Below are 24,026 nucleotides of genomic sequence, written 5' to 3'. Positions count from 1 at the left end.
GCACTTCCGTGGTTAGGGAGGCTGGGAGGCTGGGAGCTTGAGAGGTTGGGAGGCTGAGAGGCTGAGAGGCTGGGGGAGGCGGGAGGTTGAGAGGCTGGGAGGCTGGGAGGTTGAGAGGTTGAGAGGCTGGGAGGCTGGGAGGTTGAGAGGCTGAGAGGTTGAGAGGCTGAGAGGCTGGGAGGCTGGGAAGTTGAGAGGCTGGGAGGCTGGGAGTTTGAGAGGCTGGGAGGTTGGGAGGCTGGGAGGTTGAGAACTGAGAGACTGGGAGGTTGGGGGAGGCGGGAGAATGAGAGGCTGGGAGGTTGAGAGTCTGAAAGGCTGGGAGGTTGGGGAGGCGGGAGGATGAGAGGCTGAGAGGCTGGGAGGCTGAGAGGCTGGGAGGCTGGAAGGCTGGGAGGTTGAGAGGCTGGGAGGCTGGGAGGTTGGGAGGCTGGGAGGTTGAGAGGCTGGGAGGTTGAGAGGCTGGGAGGTTGGGGGAGGCGGGAGATTGAGAGGCTGGGAGATTGGGGGAGGCTGGGAGGTTTAGAGGCTGGGAGGTTGAGAGGCTGAGAGGCTGGGAGGTTGGGGGAGGCGGGAGGTTGAGAGGCTGAGTGGTTGAGAGGCTGAGAGGCTGGGAGGCTGAGAGGCTGAGAGGCTGAGAGGCTAAGAGGATGGGAGGCTGGGAGGCTGGAAGGCTGGGAGGTTGAGAGGCTGGGAGGTTGAGAGGCTGAGAGGCTGGGAGGTTGGGGGAGGCGGGAGGCCGAGGGAGCCGGGAGGTTAGGGAGCCGGGAGGTTAGGGGGCCGGGAGGTTAGGGAGCCAGGAGGTTAGGGAGCCGGGAAGTTAGGGAGCCGGGGGGTTAGGGAGCTGGGAGGTTAGGGGGCTGGGAGGTTAGGGGGCTGGGAGGTTAGGGGGCTGGGAGGTTAGGGAGCTGGGAGGTTAGGGGGCTGGGAGGTTAGGGAGCTGGGAGGTTAGGGAGCTGGGAGAGCTGGGAGGTTAGGGGGCTGGGAGGTTAGGGAGCTGGGAGGTTAAGGAGCTGGGAGATTAGGGAGCTGGGAGGTTAGGGAGCTGGGAGGTTAGGGAGCTGGGAGGTTAGGGAGCTGGGGGGTTAGGGAGCCGGGAGGTTAGGGAGCTGGGAGGTTAGGGAGCTGGGAGGTTAGGGGGCTGGGAGGTTAGGGGCTGGGAGGTTAGGGGGCTGGGAGGTTAGGGGGCTGGGAGGTTAGGGGGCTGGGAGGTTAGGGAGCTGGGAGGTTAGGGGGCTGGGAGGTTAGGGGGCTGGGAGGTTAGGGGGCTGGGAGGTTAGGGAGCTGGGGATAGAGATACATAGAGCTCTGGGATGCACATAGCTGGCCATTTGGGATGCAGGCATCAACTCAGGAGGCCACAGTGTCAGTGAGGAGAGGTATGAGGGACGGCTTGTAAGTAACGCATCATTTCCCGTTGTGTCAGCGGGATAGCATTCAGCCCCGCTGCTGCCATATGAAACCACATGAAAAATATTACCAGCAGTCAAATCCCTGTTTCCTCAATTCCTTTCAAAGCGCCTCGGAGGAAAGGATCCAAGGTCTCTCCCTCAGACCTCCTGCTCCAATTAGCTTGGAGTCTGAACCTGATGTATGTGTGTGTGTGTGTGCCATTATGGGTGTCCGCGTACCGAATGGCACACTATTTCCTATGTAGTGCACTAAGGCTCATAGGGATCTGGTCAAAAGTAGTGCACTGTGTAGGGAATAGGGCGCCACTTGAGACTCAGACTTGTTCTCGCCCCACGGAGCGTGTACAAATGCCAGAAACAGACAGATGTTGTGGTGTGCTGACTAGAAACACATGCAGGATGTCAGGCCTCCAAGCCACTGGCATATCCTCCTTATTCTCCTGCAACCAGTAGAAATATCATGTGTGGAAAACGAGAAGTGACTTTTCCCGACACTTATGGAAGATTTGCATGTGTCCCAAATGGCACTATATTCCTTATTTTTAAGTGCACTACTTTTTGACAAGGAATCCTAGGGCTCTGATTAAAAGTAGTGCACTATATAGGGAATAGGGTGCCATTTTGAACACAGAACAAAAAAAAACAGGGGGAGACGACAAAGCAGATTTTGGGGGGTTTTCCGTACAATGTGCCCCTTATGCACTATACAAGACTCATAAAGGCAATTAAAAGGTTTAATAAATCAAGCTATTACAAGCAGTCTACTACCATTCCCATGGTAGAGTTAGGGGTGTACCTGCAGTCAGGCATGGAGGGAGAACCGAGAGACCAATATAAACTGTGCCGTGTGAAAAATACACACACATTTGTACATTCCAATGCAGCAATGGAACACAGTGCCACACAATGGAAACCCCATGATCTCTCTCTCTCTCTCTCTCTCTCTCTCCTTTTTAACTACTTTTATTTCACTACATTCCTAAAGAAAGTCATGTACTTTTTACTCCATACATTTTCCCCTGACACCCAAAAGTACACCCAATGTTGCCATCTGCTTTGCTTAATATAAGGAATTTGAAATGATTTAATATTTTTACATTTACTTTTGATACATAAGTATATTTTAAAACCAAATACTTTTAGACTTTTACTCAAGTAGTATTTTAACTTGAACTTTTACTTGAGTCATTTTCTATTTAGGTATTTATACATTTACTCAAGTACCACAATTGGGTACTTTTTTTTCTCCACTGGGTTTTTAAACAATACTTGGTAGTCGACCAAAGTTCCAGAGCATTTTACATTTTACATTTATGTAATTTAGCAGACGCTCTTATCCAGAGAGACTTACAAATTGGTGCATTCAGAGCATGTCTTTAATTAACTCTATACATTACAATTCCAGAAAACATTGAAATATAGAATATTACCTGATATCGCTCACTCGCAACATTAACTAATATAATTATGTTTCATATGTTGTATGCATTCATATATAAACCAGTGTGCCATCGCGTCCCAATAACTCCAAAGGTTGCTGAGTCAGGATAAATTGCTGATGGGATATTCACATATATGACCCACTGCTGCCGTCTGCTGTTCGTTCTATTACATTACAATGACGAAGGCAGGAGACTGATTCATTTGTGGAACAAGAGACTCATCAAATGACTCATCAGATGACTCCTATGTATCTGGAGAAACTAAACATACAAGCAGTGTAAGTGTTCTTTTCCCCACTGTTTGTTATACTGTACATGTCCAACCAATGTGACACACACAGAGTAGCCGTACTGGGTAATGATTTTGTTCAAGCATCGCCAACGTGTTTACCAAACAATACAAATTCAGACGGGAAATGATGGTGTTCGGCTGCAAACTCAGATCTCCTGACACAAAAGACAGAAATGTCCTTGAGCATTCCAGATGTATAAGGGAAACCAAGCACTATATGAATGTCATGGGATCGTGATCCATTTCCTCCATTCTTCACTATATATTGCCCTCTAAATACACCTCTGCTGTTTTCAACCAAGATCTCAGCGATCACTGCCTCATTGCCTGCATCCGTAATGGGTCAGCGGTCAAACGACCTCCACTCATCACTGTCAAACGCTCCCTGAAACACTTCAGCGAGCAAGCCTTTCTAGTCGACCTGGCCCGGGTATCCTGGAAGGATATTGACCTCATCCCTTCAGTAGAGGATGCATGGTTATTTTTTTTTAAATGCCTTCCTCACCATCTTAAATAAGCATGCCCCGTTCAAGAAATGTAGAACCAGGAACAGATATAGCCCTTTGTTCTCTCCAGACCTGACTGCCCTTAACCAACACAAAAACATCCCGTGGCGTTCTGCATTAGCCAGGTCGCAATTGTAAATGAGAACTTGTTCTCAACTAGCCTACCTGGTTAAATAAAGGTGAAATAAAATAAATAAAATAAAAAATATATGTTTTGTCAGTGCCACTCTTTGATTGGTACAGCACATCTTACAGATTTGTGGCTTTAAATCAGCTCTACACGTTGAAAAAAGTAAAGATATTTATACTGTTTTCAGTTTTGTACATTAATATACAAAAGTCTAGTGCTGAATCAATGCATAGCTACCTGGCTCGGCTGCACCTGTAGCTCGGCTGTGAAAGCACTGTGGAAAGCATTGTGGAAAGCATTGTGGAAAGCATTGGGGAAAGCACTGTGGAAAGCATTGTGGAAAGCATTGGGGAAAGCATTGTGGAAACGTCCAGGACGAGCGTGTTGCATCAAATGACCACTAGAGGTCCCTATAGTTGGCGACTCCAGCTACGACCAATCAGAACGGGGATCTGGGTCGTTACCAGGGAAACCAGGGATTTTTACAGGAACCAACTCAAAGGCTACCGAAAGGTACCGTTATTAGCCGTTATCTGGTTAAAATACGTTACCATTTAAGATGAAAATAGTATAACTCAATTTGGTGGTAGCTTTTGGTGTTTCGTGATTTGATATTTTTAACAAGCTAACGTCGCTGGCTGAGTTTACTGATGCCACATTGTCAGGCTAGTGACTGTTACAGTCCGTTAATAGCGGTTAGCTACAGAGCTAACAGATCCCCGGCAGTTAGCTAAGGTTACCTTTGCTTTCTTTCAGATAGCTAGCAAATAGCAATTAGCTAAGTTAGCTTACTAGCCTAAAACAAATCGCATGGTGCTGAATTAGAAGCTAGGAAGCTTAACTAGTAAGTTCTATCCCCACCATGGCATATGTTTTTACGCCCTACTGACTTGAATTCCTTTGAGGAGGAGGGTTGGCTGATTGCCTCTGTATGGTGTGCAGAACCTATGTGCAGCTAGTTAGCTAGTTAAAAACAATGGCTGGTATTCATGCTGAAGTAAGGCATGGGACCCTGCTGCTGGAGTATAGCAGACACCCTGGAGGAAAGATAACCGCCGACCTGCCTTGTTGTGATCCGATTGTGAAATTATTTGGTTAAGAAGAACAGCCCTCAGCAGCGTCCCTAGTCGATTCAACCCGCACTGAAAAGGTGAGTCACTCAGTCACAAGCCTACAATTATGATCAGCTTCCATTTTATAACGGGATGGTGCTTTTGTTCTTCTGTCTACAATCAAGACAATGGTGCTGATATGGTAGGCATGCTAGCCAGCTAGCTACAGTACAGAGATAATGATCCTGATATGGTAGGCATGCTAGCCAGCTAGCTACAGAGCAGAGATAATGATGCTGATATGCCAGCTAGCAAGACTACCATATGATGACCTGACTGGTTTCAGAAACACCCTACACACAAACATTAGGATTGTGTTTTAGTGTTAGCGAGTAATCATGTAGGTACAGTACAGCCCTCACCTGAATAGGTACTGACCTGTAACCAAAACGATGCAAAATGGTCTACCGTAGTTACTTCCTTCAAAATAAGCATAATTGACATGGATGATACCGTAAGTTAATGTCAATAACAATGTAGCTAATTACAATGTTATATGATATGTGAATAATGTAACAATGACCAGAGTGCTGATGCTCTCTCTCTCTCGCTCTCTCGCTCTCTCTCTCTCTGTCTCTCTAAGTCTCTCTGTGTCTCTGTCTCTCTCTCTCTCTCTCTCTGTCTCTCTCTCTCTGTCTCTCTCTCTCTCTGTCTCTCACTCTCTGTCTCACACTCGCTGTCTCTCTCTCTCACTCGCTGTCTCTCTCTCTCACTCGCTGTCTCTCTCTGTCTCTTTTTTTCTCTCTCTCTTCTCTCTCTCTCTCCCCCCCTCCCTCCCTCCCTCCAGAAGGTGTCCCCTCCCATATGGATGTGTGTAAACCCAATCGTACGGCCCCAGTGAGTGAGCCTGTGCCCCGGCGGGACCTGCCTCTGTGCTCCAGGACCAACGGGTGGAGCTGGCCTCCACACCCCTTCCAGCTCCTGGCATGGCTCCTCTACCTCTTCTTTGCTGTCACCGGGTTTGGAGTGTTTGTCCCCTTGCTTCCCTCCCACTGGATCCCAGCTGGCTACATCGTATCCTCTCAATCAAATCAATGTATATGGTTGATCACAATCTGAATGTGGGATGCAGTCATTGTAATGGGTTGAAAGGTTTTGCTCAGAGTGACAGCGTTGTGGTGATCGCCTCATCAACACATACAGTAGAATAACAGCCTAGTGGTCAAATCCATGGTTCAATCAGGTAGGCTTATCTACAGGGTTGGGCTCAGTTCAATTACATCTGTTGTCAACTAAAAGGGCTCAGTTCAATTTCATCTGTTGTCAACTAAAATGGGCTCAGTTCAATTACATCTGTTGTCAACTAAAAGGGCTCAGTTCAATTACATCTGTTGTCAACTAAAAGGGCTCAGTTCAATTTCATCTGTTGTCAACTAAAATGGGCTCAATTCAATTACATCTGTTGTCAACTAAAGGGGGCTCAGTTCAATTTCATCTGTTGTCAACTAAAAGGGGCTCAGTTCAATTACATCTGTTGTCAACTAAAAGGGGCTCAGTTCAATTTCATCTGATGTCAACTAAAAAGGCTCAGTTCAATTTCATCTGTTGTCAACTAAAAGGGGCTCAGTTCAATTTCATCTGTTGTCAACTAAAAGGGGCTCAGTTCAATTTCATCTGTTGTCAACTAAAAGGGTCTCAGTTCAATTACATCTGTTGTCAACTAAAAGGGGCTCAGTTCAATTTCATCTGATGTCAACTAAAAAGGCTCAGTTCAATTTCATCTGTTGTCAACTAAAAGGGTCTCAGTTCAATTTCATCTGTTGTCAACTAAAAAGGGGCTCAGTTCAATTACATCTGTTGTCAACTAAAAAGGGGTCCTCAACCCTACAACCAACAACGTTTTGGCATCCTCTGTTCCTATTGGGTAGTATTTATCCTCTGTTCCTATTGGGTAGTATTTATCCCCTGTTCCTATTGGGTAGTATTTATCCTCTGTTCCTATTGGGTAGTATTTATCCTCTGTTCCTATTGGGTAGTATGCATCATCTGTTCCTATTGGGTAGTATTTATCCTCTGTTCCTATTGGGTAGTATTTGTCCTCTGTTCCTATTGGGTAGTATTTGTCCTCTATTCCTATTGGAACAGAGGACACCATTGGGGTGCTCTGGCACCCCAATGGTGGAACAAGCTCCCTCACGACGCCAGGACAGCGGAGTCAATCACCACCTTCCGGAGACACCTGAAACCCCACCTCTTTAAGGAATACCTGGGATAGGATAAAGTAATCCTTCTAACCCCCCCCCCCCCCAAAAGATTTAGATGCACTATTGTAAAGTGGTTGTTCCACTGGATATCTTAAGGTGAATGCACCAATTTGTAAGTCTGCTAAATGACTTAAATGTAAATGTATTTATCCTCTGTTCCTATTGGGTAGTATTTATCGTCTGTTCCTATTGGGTAGTATTTATCCTCTGTTCCTATTGGGTAGTATTTGAACTGACATGATGGAGTAGAATGAAGCTAACCCTACTATTACTGACAGACTGCACATAAAGCACTGCACATAAAGCATCCTGTTCTGTTAGTATTGAGGTTCTGTAACTACAGCATGCAGGACCAGGCCCTTAACTGCCTCCCATCTCCAGTGCACGGGCATCACGTTTGTATGTCACCTGTTTGTCCACCTGATGGCGGTTTCCATCGACCCCGCGGACTACAACGTCAGGGCCAAGAGCTACCACGGCCCCGTGCCCGTGTTCGACCGCACCAAACACGTCCACGTCATCGAGAACTGCCACTGCTACCTCTGTGAAGTAGACGTGTGAGTACTCTCTTTGTAAAGCCTCACAGAGAAATAGCACCTCTGTGAAGTAGACGTGTGAGTACTCTCTTTGTAAAGCCTCACAGAGAAATATCACCTCTGTGAAGTAGACGTGTGAGTACTCTCTTTGTAAAGCCTCACAGAGAAATATCACCTCTGTGAAGTAGACGTGTGAGTACTCTCTTTGTGAAGCCTCACAGAGAAATATCACCTCTGTGAAGTAGACGTGTGAGTACTCTCTTTGTAAAGCCTCACAGAGAAATATCACCTCTGTGAAGTAGACGTGTGAGTACTCTCTTTGTAAAGCCTCACAGAGAAATGTCACCATCAGGGCCTTTCTTCCACATCTTTTTATCAGGGCATTCCTTCAAGCAGGTACTTATGATGCGTCCCAAATCAATTGCACCCATATAGTGCACTACTTTCACCAGGGTCCACAGGGCTCAAGTCAAAAGTAGTGCACTATGTAGGGAATAGGATTCCATTTGGGATTCATGCTCAATGTCTCATCTAATGGTTTGTAGTGACTGGGGCTCCTATAATGTGTGATGGTTTGTAGTGACTGGGGCTCCTATAATGTGTGATGGTTTGTAGTGACTGGGGCTCCTATAATGTGTGATGGTTTGTAGTGACTGGGGCTCCTATAATGTGTGATGGTTTGTAGTGACTGGGGCTCCTATAATGTGTGATGGTTTGTAGTGACTGGGTCCTATAATGTGTGATGGTTTGTAGTGACTGGGGCTCCTATAATGTGTGATGGTTTGTAGTGACTGGGGCTCCTATAATGTGTGATGGTTTGTAGTGACTGGGGCCCCTATGATGTGAGATGGTTTGTATTGACTGGGGCTCCTATAATGTGTGATGGTTTGTAGTGAATGGGGCTCCTATAATGTGTGATGGTTTGTAGTGACTGGGGCCCCTATAATGTGTGATGGTTTGTAGTGACTGGGGCTCCTATAATGTGTGATGGTTTGTAGTGACTGACTCCTATAATGTGTGATGTTTTGTAGTGACTGGGGCTCCTATAATGTGTGATGGTTTGTAGTGACTGGGGCTCCTATAATGTGTGATGGCTTGTAGTGACTGGGGCTCCTATAATGTGTGATGGTTTGTAGTGACTGGGGCTCCTATAATGTGTGATGGTTTGTAGTGACTGGGGCCCCTATAATGTGTGATGGTTTGTAGTGACTGGGGCTCCTATAATGTGTGATGGTTTGTAGTGACTGACTCCTATAATGTGTGATGTTTTGTAGTGACTGGGGCTCCTATAATGTGTGATGGTTTGTAGTGACTGGGGCTCCTATAATGTGTGATGGCTTGTAGTGACTGGGGCTCCTATAATGTGTGATGGTTTGTAGTGACTGGGGCTCCTATAATGTGTGATGGTTTGTAGTGACTGGGGCTCCTATAATGTGTGATGGTTTGTAGTGACTGGGGCCCCTATAATGTGTGATGGTTTGTAGTGACTGGGGCTCCTATAATGTGTGATGGTTTGTAGTGACTGGGGCTCCTATAATGTGTGATGGTTTGTAGTGACTGGGTCTCTCTCTCTCTCTCTCGCTCTCTCTCTCTCTTTCTCTTTCTCTGTCTTTCTTTCTGGAGCTACAGAACATAGTGACCTGCTGTGTAGCATGTCAGAGTAGAGAGTCACTTAGAGACTGATCTGAGGTCAGTAGTTAGACGAGTAGAGTGTAGGCCGGCTGTACATTAATGGTGTCAGCAGAGTGGGGGCTGGGGTACTGTAGTGCTGGGGCTGTGAGACCCCCCCTGACGGGCTGAGGAGCTGACTGAGGAGGGTTGTTACTGGGTAGAAGGGAGACGGCAGGACAGAACAGGAGGACTAACAGATAGTCGGGGGGGCAGCTGCAGATGAACAGAGGAGGGTTGTTACTGGGTAGAAGGGAGACGGCAGGACAGAACAGGAGGACTAACAGATAGCCGGGGGGGGGGGGCAGCAGCAGATGAACAGAGGAAGGTTGTTACTGGGTAGAAGGGAGACGGCAGGACAGAACAGGAGGACTAACAGATAGTCGGGGGGGGCAGCAGCAGATGAACAGAGGAAGGTTGTTACTGGGTAGAAGGGAGACGGCAGGACAGAACAGGAAGACTAACAGATAGTCGGGGGGGGCAGCAGCAGATGAACAGAGGAAGGTTGTTACTGGGTAGAAGGGAGACGGCAGGACAGAACAGGAGGACTAACAGATAGTCGGGGGGGGAAGCAGATGAACAGAGGAGGGTTGTTACTGGGTAGAAGGGAGACGGCAGGACAGAACAGGAGGACTAACAGATAGTCGGGGGGGGCAGCAGCAGATGAACAGAGGAAGGTTGTTACTGGGTAGAAGGGAGACGGCAGGACAGAACAGGAGGACTAACAGATAGTCGGGGGGGAAGCAGATGAACAGAGGAGGGTTGTTACTGGGTAGAAGGGAGACGGCAGGACAGAACAGGACGACTAACAGATAGTCGGGGGGCAGCAGCAGATGAACAGAGGAAGGTTGTTACTGGGTAGAAGGGAGACGGCAGGACAGAACAGGAGGACTAACAGATAGTCGGGGGGGGCAGCAGCAGATGAACAGAGGAAGGTTGTTACTGGGTAGAAGGGAGATGGCAGGACAGAACAGGAGGACTAACAGATAGTCAGGGGGGGCAGCAGCAGGTGAAAAGAGGAGGGTTGTTACTGGGTAGAAGGGAGACGACAGAACAGGAGGACTAACAGATAGTCGGGGGGGAAGCAGCAGATGAACAGAGGAGGTTTGTTACTGGGTAGAAGGGAGACGGCAGGACAGAACAAGAGGACTAACAGATAGTCGGGGGGGGCAGCAGCAGATGAACAGAGGAAGGTTGTTACTGGGTAGAAGGGAGACGACAGGACAGAACAGGAGGACTAACAGATAGTCGGGGGGGCAGCAGCAGATGAACAGAGGAAGGTTGTTACTGGGTAGACGGGAGACGACAGGACAGAACAGGAGGACTAACAGATAGTCGGGGGGGCAGCAGCAGATCAACAGAGGAAGGTTGTTACTGGGTAGAAGGGAGACGGCAGGACAGAACAGGAGGACCAACAGATAGTCGGGGGGGCAGCAGCAGATGAACAGAGGAAGGTTGTTACTGGGTAGAAGGGAGACGGCAGGACAGAACAGGAGGACTAACAGATAGTCGGGGGGGGCAGCAGATGAACAGAGGAGGGTTGTTACTGGGTAGAAGGGAGACGGCAGGACAGAACAGGAGGACTAACAGATAGTTGGGGGGGGGCAGCAGCAGATGAACAGAGGAAGGTTGTTACTGGGTAGAAGGGAGACGACAGGACAGAACAGGACGACTAACAGATAGTCAGGGGGCAGCAGCAGATGAACAGAGAAAGGTTGTTACTGGGTAGAAGGGAGACGGCAGGACAGAACAGGAGGACTAACAGATAGTCAGGGGGGGCAGCAGCAGGTGAACAGAGGAGGGTTGTTACTGGGTAGAAGGGAGACGACTGAACAGGAGGACTAACAGATAGTCGGGGGGGCAGCAGCAGATGAACAGAGGATGTTTGTTACTGGGTAGAAGGGAGACGGCAGGACAGAACAGGAGGACTAACAGATAGTCGGGGGGGCAGCAGCAGATGAACAGAGGAAGGTTGTTACTGGGTAGAAGGGAGACGACAGGACAGAACAGGAGGACTAACAGATAGTCGGGGGGGGGCAGCAGCAGATGAACAGAGGAAGGTTGTTACTGGGTAGAAGGGAGACGACAGGACAGAACAGGAGGACTAACAGATAGTCGGGGGGGCAGCAGCAGATCAACAGAGGAAGGTTGTTACTGGGTAGAAGGGAGACGGCAGGACAGAACAGGAGGACTAACAGATAGTCGGGGGGGCAGCAGCAGATGAACAGAGGAGGGTTGTTACTGGGTAGAAGGGAGACGGCAGAACAGGAGGACTAACAGATAGTCGGGGGGGGCAGCAGCAGGTGAACAGAGGAGGGTTGTTACTGGGTAGAAGGGAGACGACAGAACAGAACAGGAGGACTAACAGATAGTCGGGGGGCAGCAGCAGATGAACAGAGGAGGGTTGATGAAGGGGAAGGAGGAGGCTAGGAGGTTGCTGTTGAAACCAGTGCAATAAGAGGCTTCTGAAAGTATTCACACTTCTTGACGTTTTCCACATTTTGTTACGTTACAGTTTTTTCTCAAATGTATTAAATAGTTCTGAGCGCTCTGGAGCATGTTTTCATCAAGGATCTCTCTCTGTACATTCCTCTGATCATCTTTGTCTCGATCCTGACTAGTTTCCCAGTCCCTGCCGCTGAAAAACATCCCCATAGCATGATGCTGCCACCACCGTGCTTCACCGTAGGGATGGTGCCAGGTTTCCTCCAGACATGACGCTTGGCATTCAGGCCAAAGAGTTCAATCTTGGTTTCATCAGACCAGAGAATCTTGTTTCTCATGGTCTGAGAGTCTTTAGGTGCCTTTTCGGAAACTCCAAGTAGGCTGTGATTTGTGCCTTTTACTGAGGAGTGGCTTCCGCCTGGCCACTCTACCATAAAGGCCTAATTGGTAGAGTGCTGCAGAGATGGTTGTCCTTCTGGAATGTTCTCCTATCTCCACAGAGGAACTCTGGAGCTCTGTCAGAGTGACCATCAGGTTCTTGGTCACCTCCCTGACCAAGGCCCTTCTCCCCTGGTTGCTCAGTTTGGCCTGGCGGACAGCTCTAGGAAGAGTCTTGGTGGTTCCAAACTTCTTCCATTTAAGAATGATGGAGGCCAATGTGTTCTTGTGGACCTACAACGCTGCAGAAATGTTTTGGTACCCTTCCCCAGATTTGTGCCTCAACACAATCCTGTCCCTGAGCTCTACGGACAATTCCTTTGACCTCATGGCTTGGTTTTTGCTCTGCTGTGCACTGTCCACTGTGGGACCTTATATAGACAGGTGTGTACCTTTACAATCAATTTTAGAATAAGGCTTTAACGTAACAAACTGTGTAAAAAAAATCAAGGGGTCTGAATACTTTCCGATGGCACTGTTTATACTAGCAAAATGGAGGAGACGACTGGACAGGTCTGTGTGGGTGGCTGAGAGGAAGACAGGAGTGGACAGGTCTGTGGGTGGCTGAGAGGAAGACAGGAGTGGACAGGTCTGTGTTTGTGACTGAGAGGAAGACAGGTCTGTATGGGTGGCTGAGAGGAAGACAGGACTGGACAGGTCTGTGTGGGTGGCTGAGAGGAAGACAGGACTGGACAGGTCTGTGTGGGTGGTTGAGAGGAAGACAGGACTGGACAGGGCTGAGAGGAAGACAGGACTGGACAGGGCTGAGAGGAAGACAGGACTGGACAGGGCTGAGAGGAAGACAGGACTGGACAGGGCTGAGAGGAAGACAGGACTGGACAGGGCTGAGAGGATTGAGGGCAGCAGACTAGAAGAGGGGACATGTCTGGGGATGAGAGCAACCCCTCTCCTGTCTCACACACATCTATATTTAATTATACCTCAGGACTGAGGATGACCAGGGATGTTCTCTGTTTAGTGAGTCCTCCAGATCAGAGGCAGTAGGGATGACCAGGGATGTTCTCTGTTTAGTGAGTCCTCCAGATCAGAGGCAGTAGGGATGACCAGGGATGTTCTCTGTTTAGTGAGTCCTCCAGATCAGAGGCAGTAGGGATGACCAGGGATGCTCTCTGTTTAGTGAGTCCTCCAGATCAGAGGCAGTAGGGATGACCAGGGATGTTCTCTGTTTAGTGAGTCCTCCAGATCAGAGGCAGTAGGGATGACCAGGGATGCTCTCTGTTTAGTGAGTCCTCCAGATCAGAGGCAGTAGGGATGACCACATTCTCTGTTTACATCTATATTTGATTATACCTCAGGCTGGCCAGGCAGCAGGTCAACATAATGTTTCATCTGTCATGAGTGAGGAGAAACAGCCATAAGCCTAGCAGCCCATAACTACCTGCTCATATGGTGACCCCTGCCCTGGGGGTCTGTAATGCTCGGGGCCAGTCACATTGTGTATGAATATGTGTTTCTATCCTCTACTGAGACGTGTGTGGTGTGTTGCAGGGGCCCCAAATCCAAACACTGCAGTGCCTGTAACAAGTGTGTTGCTAGCTTTGACCATCACTGCAGGTGGCTCAACAACTGTGTGGGGAGCAGGAATTACTGGTCAGTATCTCTCTTTTGTTCTTCTATATATATATATATATAATCTTTTTCCATCTCTATCTCACCACAGTATAGGTTGTATAGAGCGGGGTCTGAAATTATTGACACCCTTAATAAAGCAAAACAGACCAGCTCCTCTGTGTTACCCAGTCAGCATCACACCAGAGTTAGTCCTAGACCAGCTCCTCTGTGTTTACCAGTCAGAATCACACCAGAGTTAGTCCTAGACCAGCTCCTCTGTGTTTACCAGTCAGAATCACACCAGAGTTAGTCCTAGACCAGCTCCTCTGTGTTTACCAGTCAGCATCACACCAGAGTTAGTCCTGGACCAGCTCCTCTGTGGTTACCAGTCAGCATCACACCAGAGTTAGTCCTAGACCAGCACCTCTGTGTTTACCAGTCAGCATCACACCAGAGTTAGTCCTAGACCAGCTCCTCTTTGTTTACCAGTCAGCATCACAGCAGAGTTAGTCCTAGACCAGCTCCTCTGTGTTTACCAGTCAGCATCACACCAGAGTTAGTCCTAGACCAGCTTCTCTGTGTTTACCAGTCAGCATCACACCAGAGTTAGTCCTAGACCAGCTCCTCTGTGTTTACCAGTCAGCATCACATCAGAGTTAGTCCTAGACCAGCTGCTCTGTTTACCAGTCAGCATCACACCAGAGTTAGTCCCTAGACCAGCTCCTCTGTGTTTACCAGTCAGCATCACACCAGAGTTAGTCCTAGACCAGCTCCTCTGTGTTTACCAGTCAGCATCACACCAGAGTTAGTCCTAGACCAGCTGCTCTGTGTTTACCAGTCAGCATCACACCAGAGTTAGTCCTGGACCAGCTCCTCTGTGTTTACCAGTCAGCATCACACCAGAGTTAGTCCTAGACCAGCTCCTCTGTGGTTACCAGTCAGCATCACACCAGAGTTAGTCCTAGACCAGCTCCTCTGTGTTTACCAGTCAGCATCACACCAGAGTTAGTCCTGGACCAGCTGCTCTGTGTTTACCAGTCAGCATCACACCAGAGTTAGTCCTGGACCAGCTGCTCTGTGTTTACCAGTCAGCATCACACCAGAGTTAGTCCTAGACCAGCTCCTCTGTGTTTACCAGTCAGCATCACACCAGAGTTAGTCCTAGACCAGCTCCTCTGTGTTTACCAGTCAGCATCACACCAGAGTTAGTCCTAGACCAGCTCCTCTGTGTTTACCAGTCAGCATCACACCAGAGTTAGCCCCTAGACCAGCTGCTGTTTACTCATAATGTAGTCATGTGCTGCTCAGCCTCAGCTTGGGACACAGTCAACATCAAGTATACTCAGGGTATTCACACGCGCAGTAGTACGTCTCTTTGGATAAAACAGTCTACTAAATGGCATATATTATATTATGAAACAGACGTCTTTACTGTGCGTTGGGAAACCCTGCCAGCATGGGGTTTAGTTCAAGGCTTTTAGTCCTGATGCCAGTCATGAATATTCAACACTGGAACTCTGGAACAAGGAACTAGGTTGGCCATGAGTTTGATTAGGCATTGGGCAGGTTTAACATTGGGCAGGTTTAGCATTGGGCAGGTTTAGCATTGGGCAGGTTTAGCATTGGGCAGGTTTAGCTTTGGGCAGGTTTAGCTTTGGGCAGGTTTAGCTTTGGGCAGGTTTAGCATTGGGCAGGTTTAGCTTTGGGCAGGTTTAGCTTTGGGCAGGTTTAGCATTGGGCAGGTTTAGCTTTGGGCAGGTTTAGCTTTGGGCAGGTTTAGCATTGGGCAGGTTTAGCATTGGGCAGGTTTAGCATTGGGCAGGTTTAGCTTTGGGCAGGTTTAGCATTGGGCAGGTTTAGCATTGGGCAGGTTTAGCATTGGGCAGGTTTAGCTGATTCAACAAAGTTTTATTTTAGCGCCTGGCTACGCAGACGCTCGTTGGTCAGCATGTTAGCTACCTTTTTCCATTTCAAATGAGCTTGGGGGGGAAAAACAAGTGAATAATGGCCACATTTGTATTGTTTTGTGTGACTACAGCGCCAGCGATAAAATGATAAAATAGAGACGTGATCTCATGGAGCGAGGCATTTAAAGCGGACGGTTGTGTCGTTATAATTAAAAAAACAACGCTTTATAAAATAAATCACTCACGTCTACATGCTCTCCTTGGTGACTTTAGGTCGTAACACAGAGTACTGTAATGAAAGTATATTGGACGTTGATGGACTGTCACTCTGAAGTTCTCGTCTCTCATGACCTTCAACTACCACACTACTAGGACTGATTGTTTGTCTCCTGACTGAATAAGTTAGTGGGAAAAGCTTCCCTTGTTCACTTCAAAGTATGTAACTAGCCATAGTGTTCACTTCAAAGTATGTAACTAGCCATAGTGTTCACTTCAAAGTATGTAACTAGCCATAGTGTTCACTTCAAAGTATGTAACTAGCCATAGTGCCTGAATATGCTCAAATCTTTATTGCTGCCTTTTTCACCCCTCACTACTATAGCTGGTATAGACAATATATCATATCCTAACCTCCCATCATTCCCTCTCTGTGTTTATGTACCCTATCCTCTCTCTCTACCCCAGGCTCTTCCTGAACAGTGGTATCTCTGTGTTCATGTACCCTATCCTCTCTCTCTACCCCAGGCTCTTCCTGAACAGTGGTATCTCTGTGTTCATGTACCCTATCCTCTCGCTCTACCCCAGGCTCTTCCTGAACAGTGGTATCTCTGTGTTCATGTACCCTAACCTCTCTCTCTCTACCCCAGGCTCTTCCTGAACAGTGGTATCTCTGTGTTCATGTACCCTATCCTCTCTCTCTACCCCAGGCTCTTCCTGAACAGTGGTATCTCTGTGTTCATGTACCCTATCCTCTCTCTCTACCCCAGGCTCTTCCTGAACAGTGGTATCTCTGTGTTCATGTACCCTATCCTCTCTCTCTACCCCAGGCTCTTCCTGAACAGTGGTATCTCTGTGTTCATGTACCCTATCCTCTCTCTCTACCCCAGGCTCTTCCTGAACAGTGGTATCTCTGTGTTCATGTACCCTATCCTCTCTCTCTACCCCAGGCTCTTCCTGAACAGTGGTATCTCTGTGTTCATGTACCCTATCCTCTCTCTCTACCCCAGGCTCTTCCTGAACAGTGGTATCTCTGTGTTCATGTACCCTATCCTCTCGCTCTACCCCAGGCTCTTCCTGAACAGTGGTATCTCTGTGTTCATGTACCCTATCCTCTCTCTCTACCCCAGGCTCTTCCTGAACAGTGGTATCTCTGTGTTCATGTACCCTATCCTCTCGCTCTACCCCAGGCTCTTCCTGAACAGTGGTATCTCTGTGTTCATGTACCCTAACCTCTCTCTCTCTACCCCAGGCTCTTCCTGAACAGTGGTATCTCTGTGTTCATGTACCCTATCCCCTCTCTCTACCCCAGGCTCTTCCTGAACAGTGGTATCTCTGTGTTCATGTACCCTATCCTCTCTCTCTCTACCCCAGGCTCTTCCTGAACAGTGGTATCTCTGTGTTCATGTACCCTATCCTCTCTCTACCCCAGGCTCTTCCTGAACAGTGGTATCTCTGCGTTCATGTACCCTAACCTCTCTCTCTACCCCAGGCTCTTCCTGAACAGTGGTATCTCTGCGTTCATGTACCTTAACCTCTCTCTCTACCCCAGGCTCTTCCTGAACAGTGGTATCTCTGCGTTCATGTACCCTAACCTATCCTCTCTCTCTACCCCAGGCTCTTCCTGAACAGTGGTATCTCTGTGTTCATGTACCCTAACCTCTCTCTCTACCCCAGGCTCTTCCTGAACAGTGGTATCTCTGCGTTCATGTACCCTAACCTATCCTCTCTCTCTACCCCAGGCTCTTCCTGAACAGTGGTATCTCTGTGTTCATGTACCCTATCCTCTCTCTCTCTGCCCCAGGCTCTTCCTGAACAGTGGTATCTCTGTGTTCATGTACCCTAACCTCTCTCTCTACCCCAGGCTCTTCCCGAACAGTGGTATCTCTGTGTTCATGTACCCTATCCTCTCGCTCTCTACCCCAGGCTCTTCCTGAACAGTGTGATATCTGCTCTGCTGGGTGTTTGCCTGGTGGTGGTCATCGCCAGTTACATCTTCATCGAGTTCTTCTTGGATCCCTCAAAGCTGCGCAGTGATAAACACTTCCAAGGTAAACCCTGGTACTGATAAACACTTCCAAGGTAAACCCTGGTACTGATAAACACTTCCAAGGTAAACCCTGGTACCTGGCACTGATAAACACTTCCAAGGTAAACCCTGGTACTGATAAACACTTCCAAGGTAAACCCTGGTACCTGGCAGTGATAAACACTTCCAAGGTAAACCCTGGTACTGATAAACACTTTCAAGGTAAACCCTGGTACTGATAAACACTTCCAAGGTAAACCCTGGTACCTGGCACTGATAAACACTTCCAAGGTAAACCCTGGCACTGATAAACACTTCCAAGGTAAACCCTGGTACTGATAAACACTTCCAAGGTAAACCCTGGTACTGATAAACACTTCCAAGGTAAACCCTGGTACTGATAAACACTTCCAAGGTAAACCCTGGTACCTGGCACTGATAAACACTTCCAAGGTAAACCCTGGTACTGATAAACACTTCCAAGGTAAACCCTGGTACTGATAAACACTTCCAAGGTAACCCTGGTACTGATAAACACTTCCAAGGTAAACCCTGGTACTGATAAACACTTCCAAGGTAAACCCTGGTACTGATAAACACTTCCAAGGTAAACCCTGGTACCTGGCACTGATAAACACTTCCAAGGTAAACCCTGGTACTGATAAACACTTCCAAGGTAACCCTGGTACTGATAAACACTTCCAAGGTAAACCCTGGTACTGATAAACACTTTCAAGGTAAACCCTGGTACTGATAAACACTTTCAAGGTAAACCCTGGTACTGATAAACACTTCTAAGGTAAACCCTGGTACTGATAAACACTTCCAAGGTAAACCCTGGTACCTGGTACTGATAAACACTTCCAAGGTAAACCCTGGTACTGATAAACACTTCCAAGGTAAACCCTGGTACTGATAAACACTTCCAAGGTAAACCCTGGTACCTGGCACTGATAAACATTTCCAAGGTAAACCCTGGTACTGATAAACACTTCCAAGGTAAATCAATCAATCTATCAGCTTTATTATTAGAGAGAGAGGGAGAGAGAGAGAGATTTTACTATATGTGTCCACTCCTGAAGTCTGTTCTGATGTCCCTGTCTTGTCTGTCTCTCTGCTCAGCAATACAAGACTATCTCTCTGTGTCCACTCCTGAAGTCTGTTCTGATGTCCCTGTCTTGTCTCTCTGCTCAGCAATACAAGACTAGCTCTCTGTGTCCCCTCCTGAAGTCTGTTCTGATGTCGCTGTCTTGTCCTCCTCACAGTAAAGAATGAGACGGTGGTGTGGTTTGTTTTCCTGCCCGTGGCTCCGGTCTCCACAGCAGGTCCAGCCATCCCTGTCCTGGCTGGCATCACCATCGCCCTGGGCCTGCTCTCTACTCTGCTGCTGGGACATCTACTCTGCTTCCACTTCTACCTCAGTGAGTTTTAAAATCTGCTTTATACTGACTGTCTCTGGCTGGCTGGTCCTTTGTATGTCTGACTGCTGGGACATTACTCTGTTTACACACATATATACTGTACCTCAGTTAGTCTATCTAGCTGGGCAGTCCAAGAACTCACATATATATCTAACGTTTACCTACCAACTAAGCATTTATAGAACTAACTTTGTACTTTATACTTTAGTCAGAATCTCTCACAGTGTACACTTTGGTCATTCACATCTCAACCTGAGTCTGTAAATCATATCTACCTCTCTTAGCAACAGCATCATTAGCCCCAGTGAATAGAACAAGCTCCATAGCAACAGCATTATTAGCCCCAGTTAATAACTCAAGCTCCATAGCAACAGCAGCATTTGCCCCAGTGAATACAACAAGCTCCATAGCAACAGCAGCGTTAGCCCCAGTAAATACAACCAGCTCCATAGCAACAGCATTATTAGCCCCAGTGAATAGAACAAGCTCCATAGCAACAGCAGCATTAGCCCCAGTGAATAGAACAAGCTCCATAGCAACAGCAGCATTAGCCACAGTGAATACAACCAGCTCCATAGCAACAGCAGCATTAGCCCCAGTGAATACAACCAGCTCCATAGTAACAGCAGCATTAGCCCCAGTGAAAACAACCAGCTCCATAGCAACAGCAGCATTAGCCCCAGTGAATACAACAAGCTCACTGTTAACATCAAAACATCCCACTAAAAAATAATCACATCATGTTACAACACTGGCTTGTATTATCTCTCTCTTTCTCTCACACACACACACACACACACACACACACACACACACACACACACACACACACACACACACACACGTAGAGCAGTATGTTAGTCCCAGAACGGACTTGGTAGGATAGAAGGCCAAATAGGTGGAGGCTCTGGTGTGTGTGTGTCTGTGTGCGTTCGTGTGTGTGTGTGTGTGTGTCTGCGTGCGTGTGTGTGTGTCTGCGTGTGTGTGTGCGAAATATGATTTGCCTGCTCTGGTTACCTTGGACACCAGAAGGCTGGATGTCCTTTGGGTGGTGGACCATTCTTGATACACACGGGGAAACTGTTTAGTATGAAAAACCCAGCAGCGTTGCAGTGCCTGGCACCTGCTACCATACGCCGTTCAAAGACACCTGCTACCATACGCTGTTCAAAGGCACCTGCTACCATACGCCGTTCAAAGGCACCTGCTACCATACGCCGTTCAAAGGCACCTGCTACCATACGCCGTTCAAAGACACCTGCTACCATACGCCGTTCAAAGACACCTGCTACCATACGCCGTTCAAAGACACCTGCTACCGTACGCCGTTCAAAGACACCTTCTACCATACGCTGTTCAAAGACACCTGCTACCGTATGCCGTTCAAAGACACCTGCTACCATACGCCGTTCAAAGACACCTGCTACCATACGCTGTTCAAAGGCACCTGCTACCATACGCTGTTCAAAGACACATGCTACCAAACGCCGTTCAAAGACACCTGCTACCATACGCCGTTCAAAGACACCTGCTACCATACGCCGTTCAAAGACACCTTCTACCATACGCCGTTCAAAGACACCTGCTACCATACGCTGTTCAAAGACACCTGCTACCGTACGCCGTTCAAAGACACCTGCTACCATACGCCGTTCAAAGACACCTGCTACCATACGCCGTTCAAAGGCACCTGCTACCATATGCCGTTCAAAGACACCTGCTACCATACGCTGTTCAAAGACACCTGCTACCATACGCCGTTCAAAGACACCTGCTACCATACGCTGTTCAGACACCTGCTACCATACGCTGTTCAAAGACACCTGCTACCATACGCCGTTCAAAGACACCTGCTACCATACGCTGTTCAAAGGCACCTGCTACGATACGCCGTTCAAAGGCACCTGCTACCATACGCCGTTCAAAGGCACCTGCTACCATACGCTGTTCATAGGCACCTGCTACCATACGCTGTTCAAAGACATCTGCTACCGTACGCTGTTCAAAGGCACCTGCTACCATACGCTGTTCAAAGACACCTGCTACCGTACGCTGTTCAAAGACACCTGCTACCATACGCCGTTCAAAGACAGAACACAAACACAATCCATGTCTCAATTAAAAATCCTTCTTTAACCTGTCTCCTCCCCTTCATCTACACTGACTGAAGTGGATTTAACAGGTGACATCAATAAGGGATCATAGCTTGCAGTCTGTCATTGAAAGAGCAGGTGTTCATAATGTTTTGTACACTCAGTGTAAATATACTGTTTCCCTGGGGCCTCCTGTTCCACACGATGACAATGAACTAATTGGCCCCATCACAGTGTAAACAATGCCCTGGGGCTGGAACAACAAGCCCTAATTGGCCCCATCACAGTACAACACAGTGTAAACAATACCCTGTGGCTGGAACAACAAGCCCTAATTGGCCCCATCACAGTACAACACAGTGTAAACAATACCCTGGAGCGGGAACAACAAGCCCTCATTGGCCCCATCACAGTACAACACAGTGTAAACAATACCCTGGAGCGGGAACAACAAGCCCTCATTGGCCCCATCACAGTACAACACAGTGTAAACAATAAGCTGTGGCTGGAACAACAAGCCCTAATTGGCCCCATCACAGTACAACACAGTGTAAACAATACCCTGGAGCTGGAACAACAAGCCCTCATTGGCCCCATCACAGTACAACACAGTGTAAACAATACCCTGGAGCTGGAACAACAAGCCCTCATTGGCCCCATCACAGTACAACACAGTGTAAACAATACCCTGGAGCGGGAACAACAAGCCCTAATTGGACCCATCACAGTACAACACAGTGTAAACAATACCCTGGGGCTGGAACAACAAGCCCTAATTGGCCCCATCACAGTGTAAACAATACCCTGGAGCTGGAACAACAAGCCCTAATTGGACCCATCACAGTACAACACAGTGTAAACAATACCCTGGAGCTGGAACAACAAGCCCTAATTGGCCCCATCACAGTACAACACAGTGTAAACAATGCCCTGGAGCTGGAACAACAAGCCCTAATTGGCCCCATCACAGTACAACACAGTGTAAACAATGCCCTGGAGCTGGAACAACAAGCCCTAATTGGACCCATCATCGTGTAAACAATACCCTGGAGCTGGAACAACAAGCCCTAATTGGCCCCATCACAGTACAACACAGTGTAAACTATACCCTGGAGCGGGAACAACAAGCCCTCATTGGCCCCATCACAGTACAACACAGTGTAAACAATACCCTGGGGCTGGAACAACAAGCCCTAATTGGCCCCATCACAGTACAATACAGTGTAAACAATACCCTGGAGCTGGAACAACAAGCCCTCATTGAACCCATCACAGTGTAAACAATGCCCTGGAGCTGGAACAACAAGCCCTAATTGGACCCATCACAGTAAAACACAGTGTAAACAATACCCTGGGGCTGGAACAACAAGCCCTAATTGGCCCCATCACAGTACAATACAGTGTAAACAATACCCAGGGGCTGGAACAACAAGCCCTAATTGGACCCATCACAGTACAACACAGTGTAAACAATACCCTGGGGCTGGAACAACAAGCCCTAATTGGCCCCATCACAGTGTAAACAATACCCTGGAGCTGGAACAACAAGCCCTAATTGGACCCATCACAGTACAACACAGTGTAAACAATACCCTGGAGCTGGAACAACAAGCCCTAATTGGACCCATCACAGTAAAACACAGTGTAAACAATACCCTGGGGCTGGAACAACAAGCCCTAATTGGCCCCATCACAGTACAATACAGTGTAAACAATACCCAGGGGCTGGAACAACAAGCCCTAATTGGACCCATCACAGTACAACACAGTGTAAACAATACCCTGGGGCTGGAACAACAAGCCCTAATTGGCCCCATCACAGTGTAAACAATACCCTGGAGCTGGAACAACAAGCCCTAATTGGACCCATCACAGTACAACACAGTGTAAACAATACCCTGGAGCGGGAACAACAAGCCCTAATTGGCCCCATCACAGTACAACACAGTGTAAACAATGCCCTGGAGCTGGAACAACAAGCCCTAATTGGCCCCATCACAGTACAACACAGTGTAAACAATGCCCTGGAGCTGGAACAACAAGCCCTAATTGGACCCATCATCGTGTAAACAATACCCTGGAGCTGGAACAACAAGCCCTAATTGGCCCCATCACAGTACAACACAGTGTAAACAATACCCTGGAGCGGGAACAACAAGCCCTCATTGGCCCCATCACAGTACAACACAGTGTAAACAATACCCTGGGGCTGGAACAACAAGCCCTAATTGGCCCCATCACAGTACAATACAGTGTAAACAATACCCTGGAGCTGGAACAACAAGCCCTCATTGGACCCATCACAGTGTAAACAATGCCCTGGAGCTGGAACAACAAGCCCTAATTGGACCCATCACAGTACAACACAGTGTAAACAATACCCTGGGGCTGGAACAACAAGCCCTAATTGGCCCCTTCACAGTACAATACAGTGTAAACAATACCCAGGGGCTGGAACAACAAGCCCTAATTGGCCCCATCACAGTACAACACAGTGTAAACAATTCCCTGGGGCTGGAACAACAAGCCCTCATTGGCCCCATCACAGTACAACACAGTGTAAACAATACCCTGGAGCGGGAACAACAAGCCCTAATTGGCCC

General features: G+C 48.0%; 1 protein-coding gene across 3 annotated transcripts in view; it reads left to right on the top strand.

Annotated features, from left to right (window-relative positions):
• The first annotated feature begins 3,977 nt into the window (after positions 1-3,977).
• LOC115203540 (probable palmitoyltransferase ZDHHC1) overlaps positions 3,978-24,026 on the top strand; it is a 50,389-nt gene continuing 30,340 nt past the window's right edge. Inside the window, exons 1-6 of one of the 3 annotated variants that reach the window (XM_029768320.1) lie at positions 3,978-4,932; positions 5,682-5,908; positions 7,480-7,655; positions 13,695-13,796; positions 17,807-17,931; positions 19,175-19,330. In XM_029768320.1, the coding sequence (XP_029624180.1) occupies positions 5,699-5,908; positions 7,480-7,655; positions 13,695-13,796; positions 17,807-17,931; positions 19,175-19,330 (769 nt within the window). In that variant the 5' untranslated portion in view covers positions 3,978-4,932; positions 5,682-5,698. The remainder of the gene's footprint in view (positions 4,933-5,681; positions 5,909-7,479; positions 7,656-13,694; positions 13,797-17,806; positions 17,932-19,174; positions 19,331-24,026) is intronic. The other 2 variants (XM_029768319.1, XM_029768318.1) reach the window with 2 other exon arrangements.

This window comes from Salmo trutta, chromosome 12 (assembly GCF_901001165.1).
Source record: "Salmo trutta chromosome 12, fSalTru1.1, whole genome shotgun sequence".
NCBI lineage: Eukaryota > Metazoa > Chordata > Actinopteri > Salmoniformes > Salmonidae > Salmo > Salmo trutta.
Note: the sequence above shows the minus strand (reverse complement) of the source record. Positions and strands in the feature narration are given on the sequence as shown.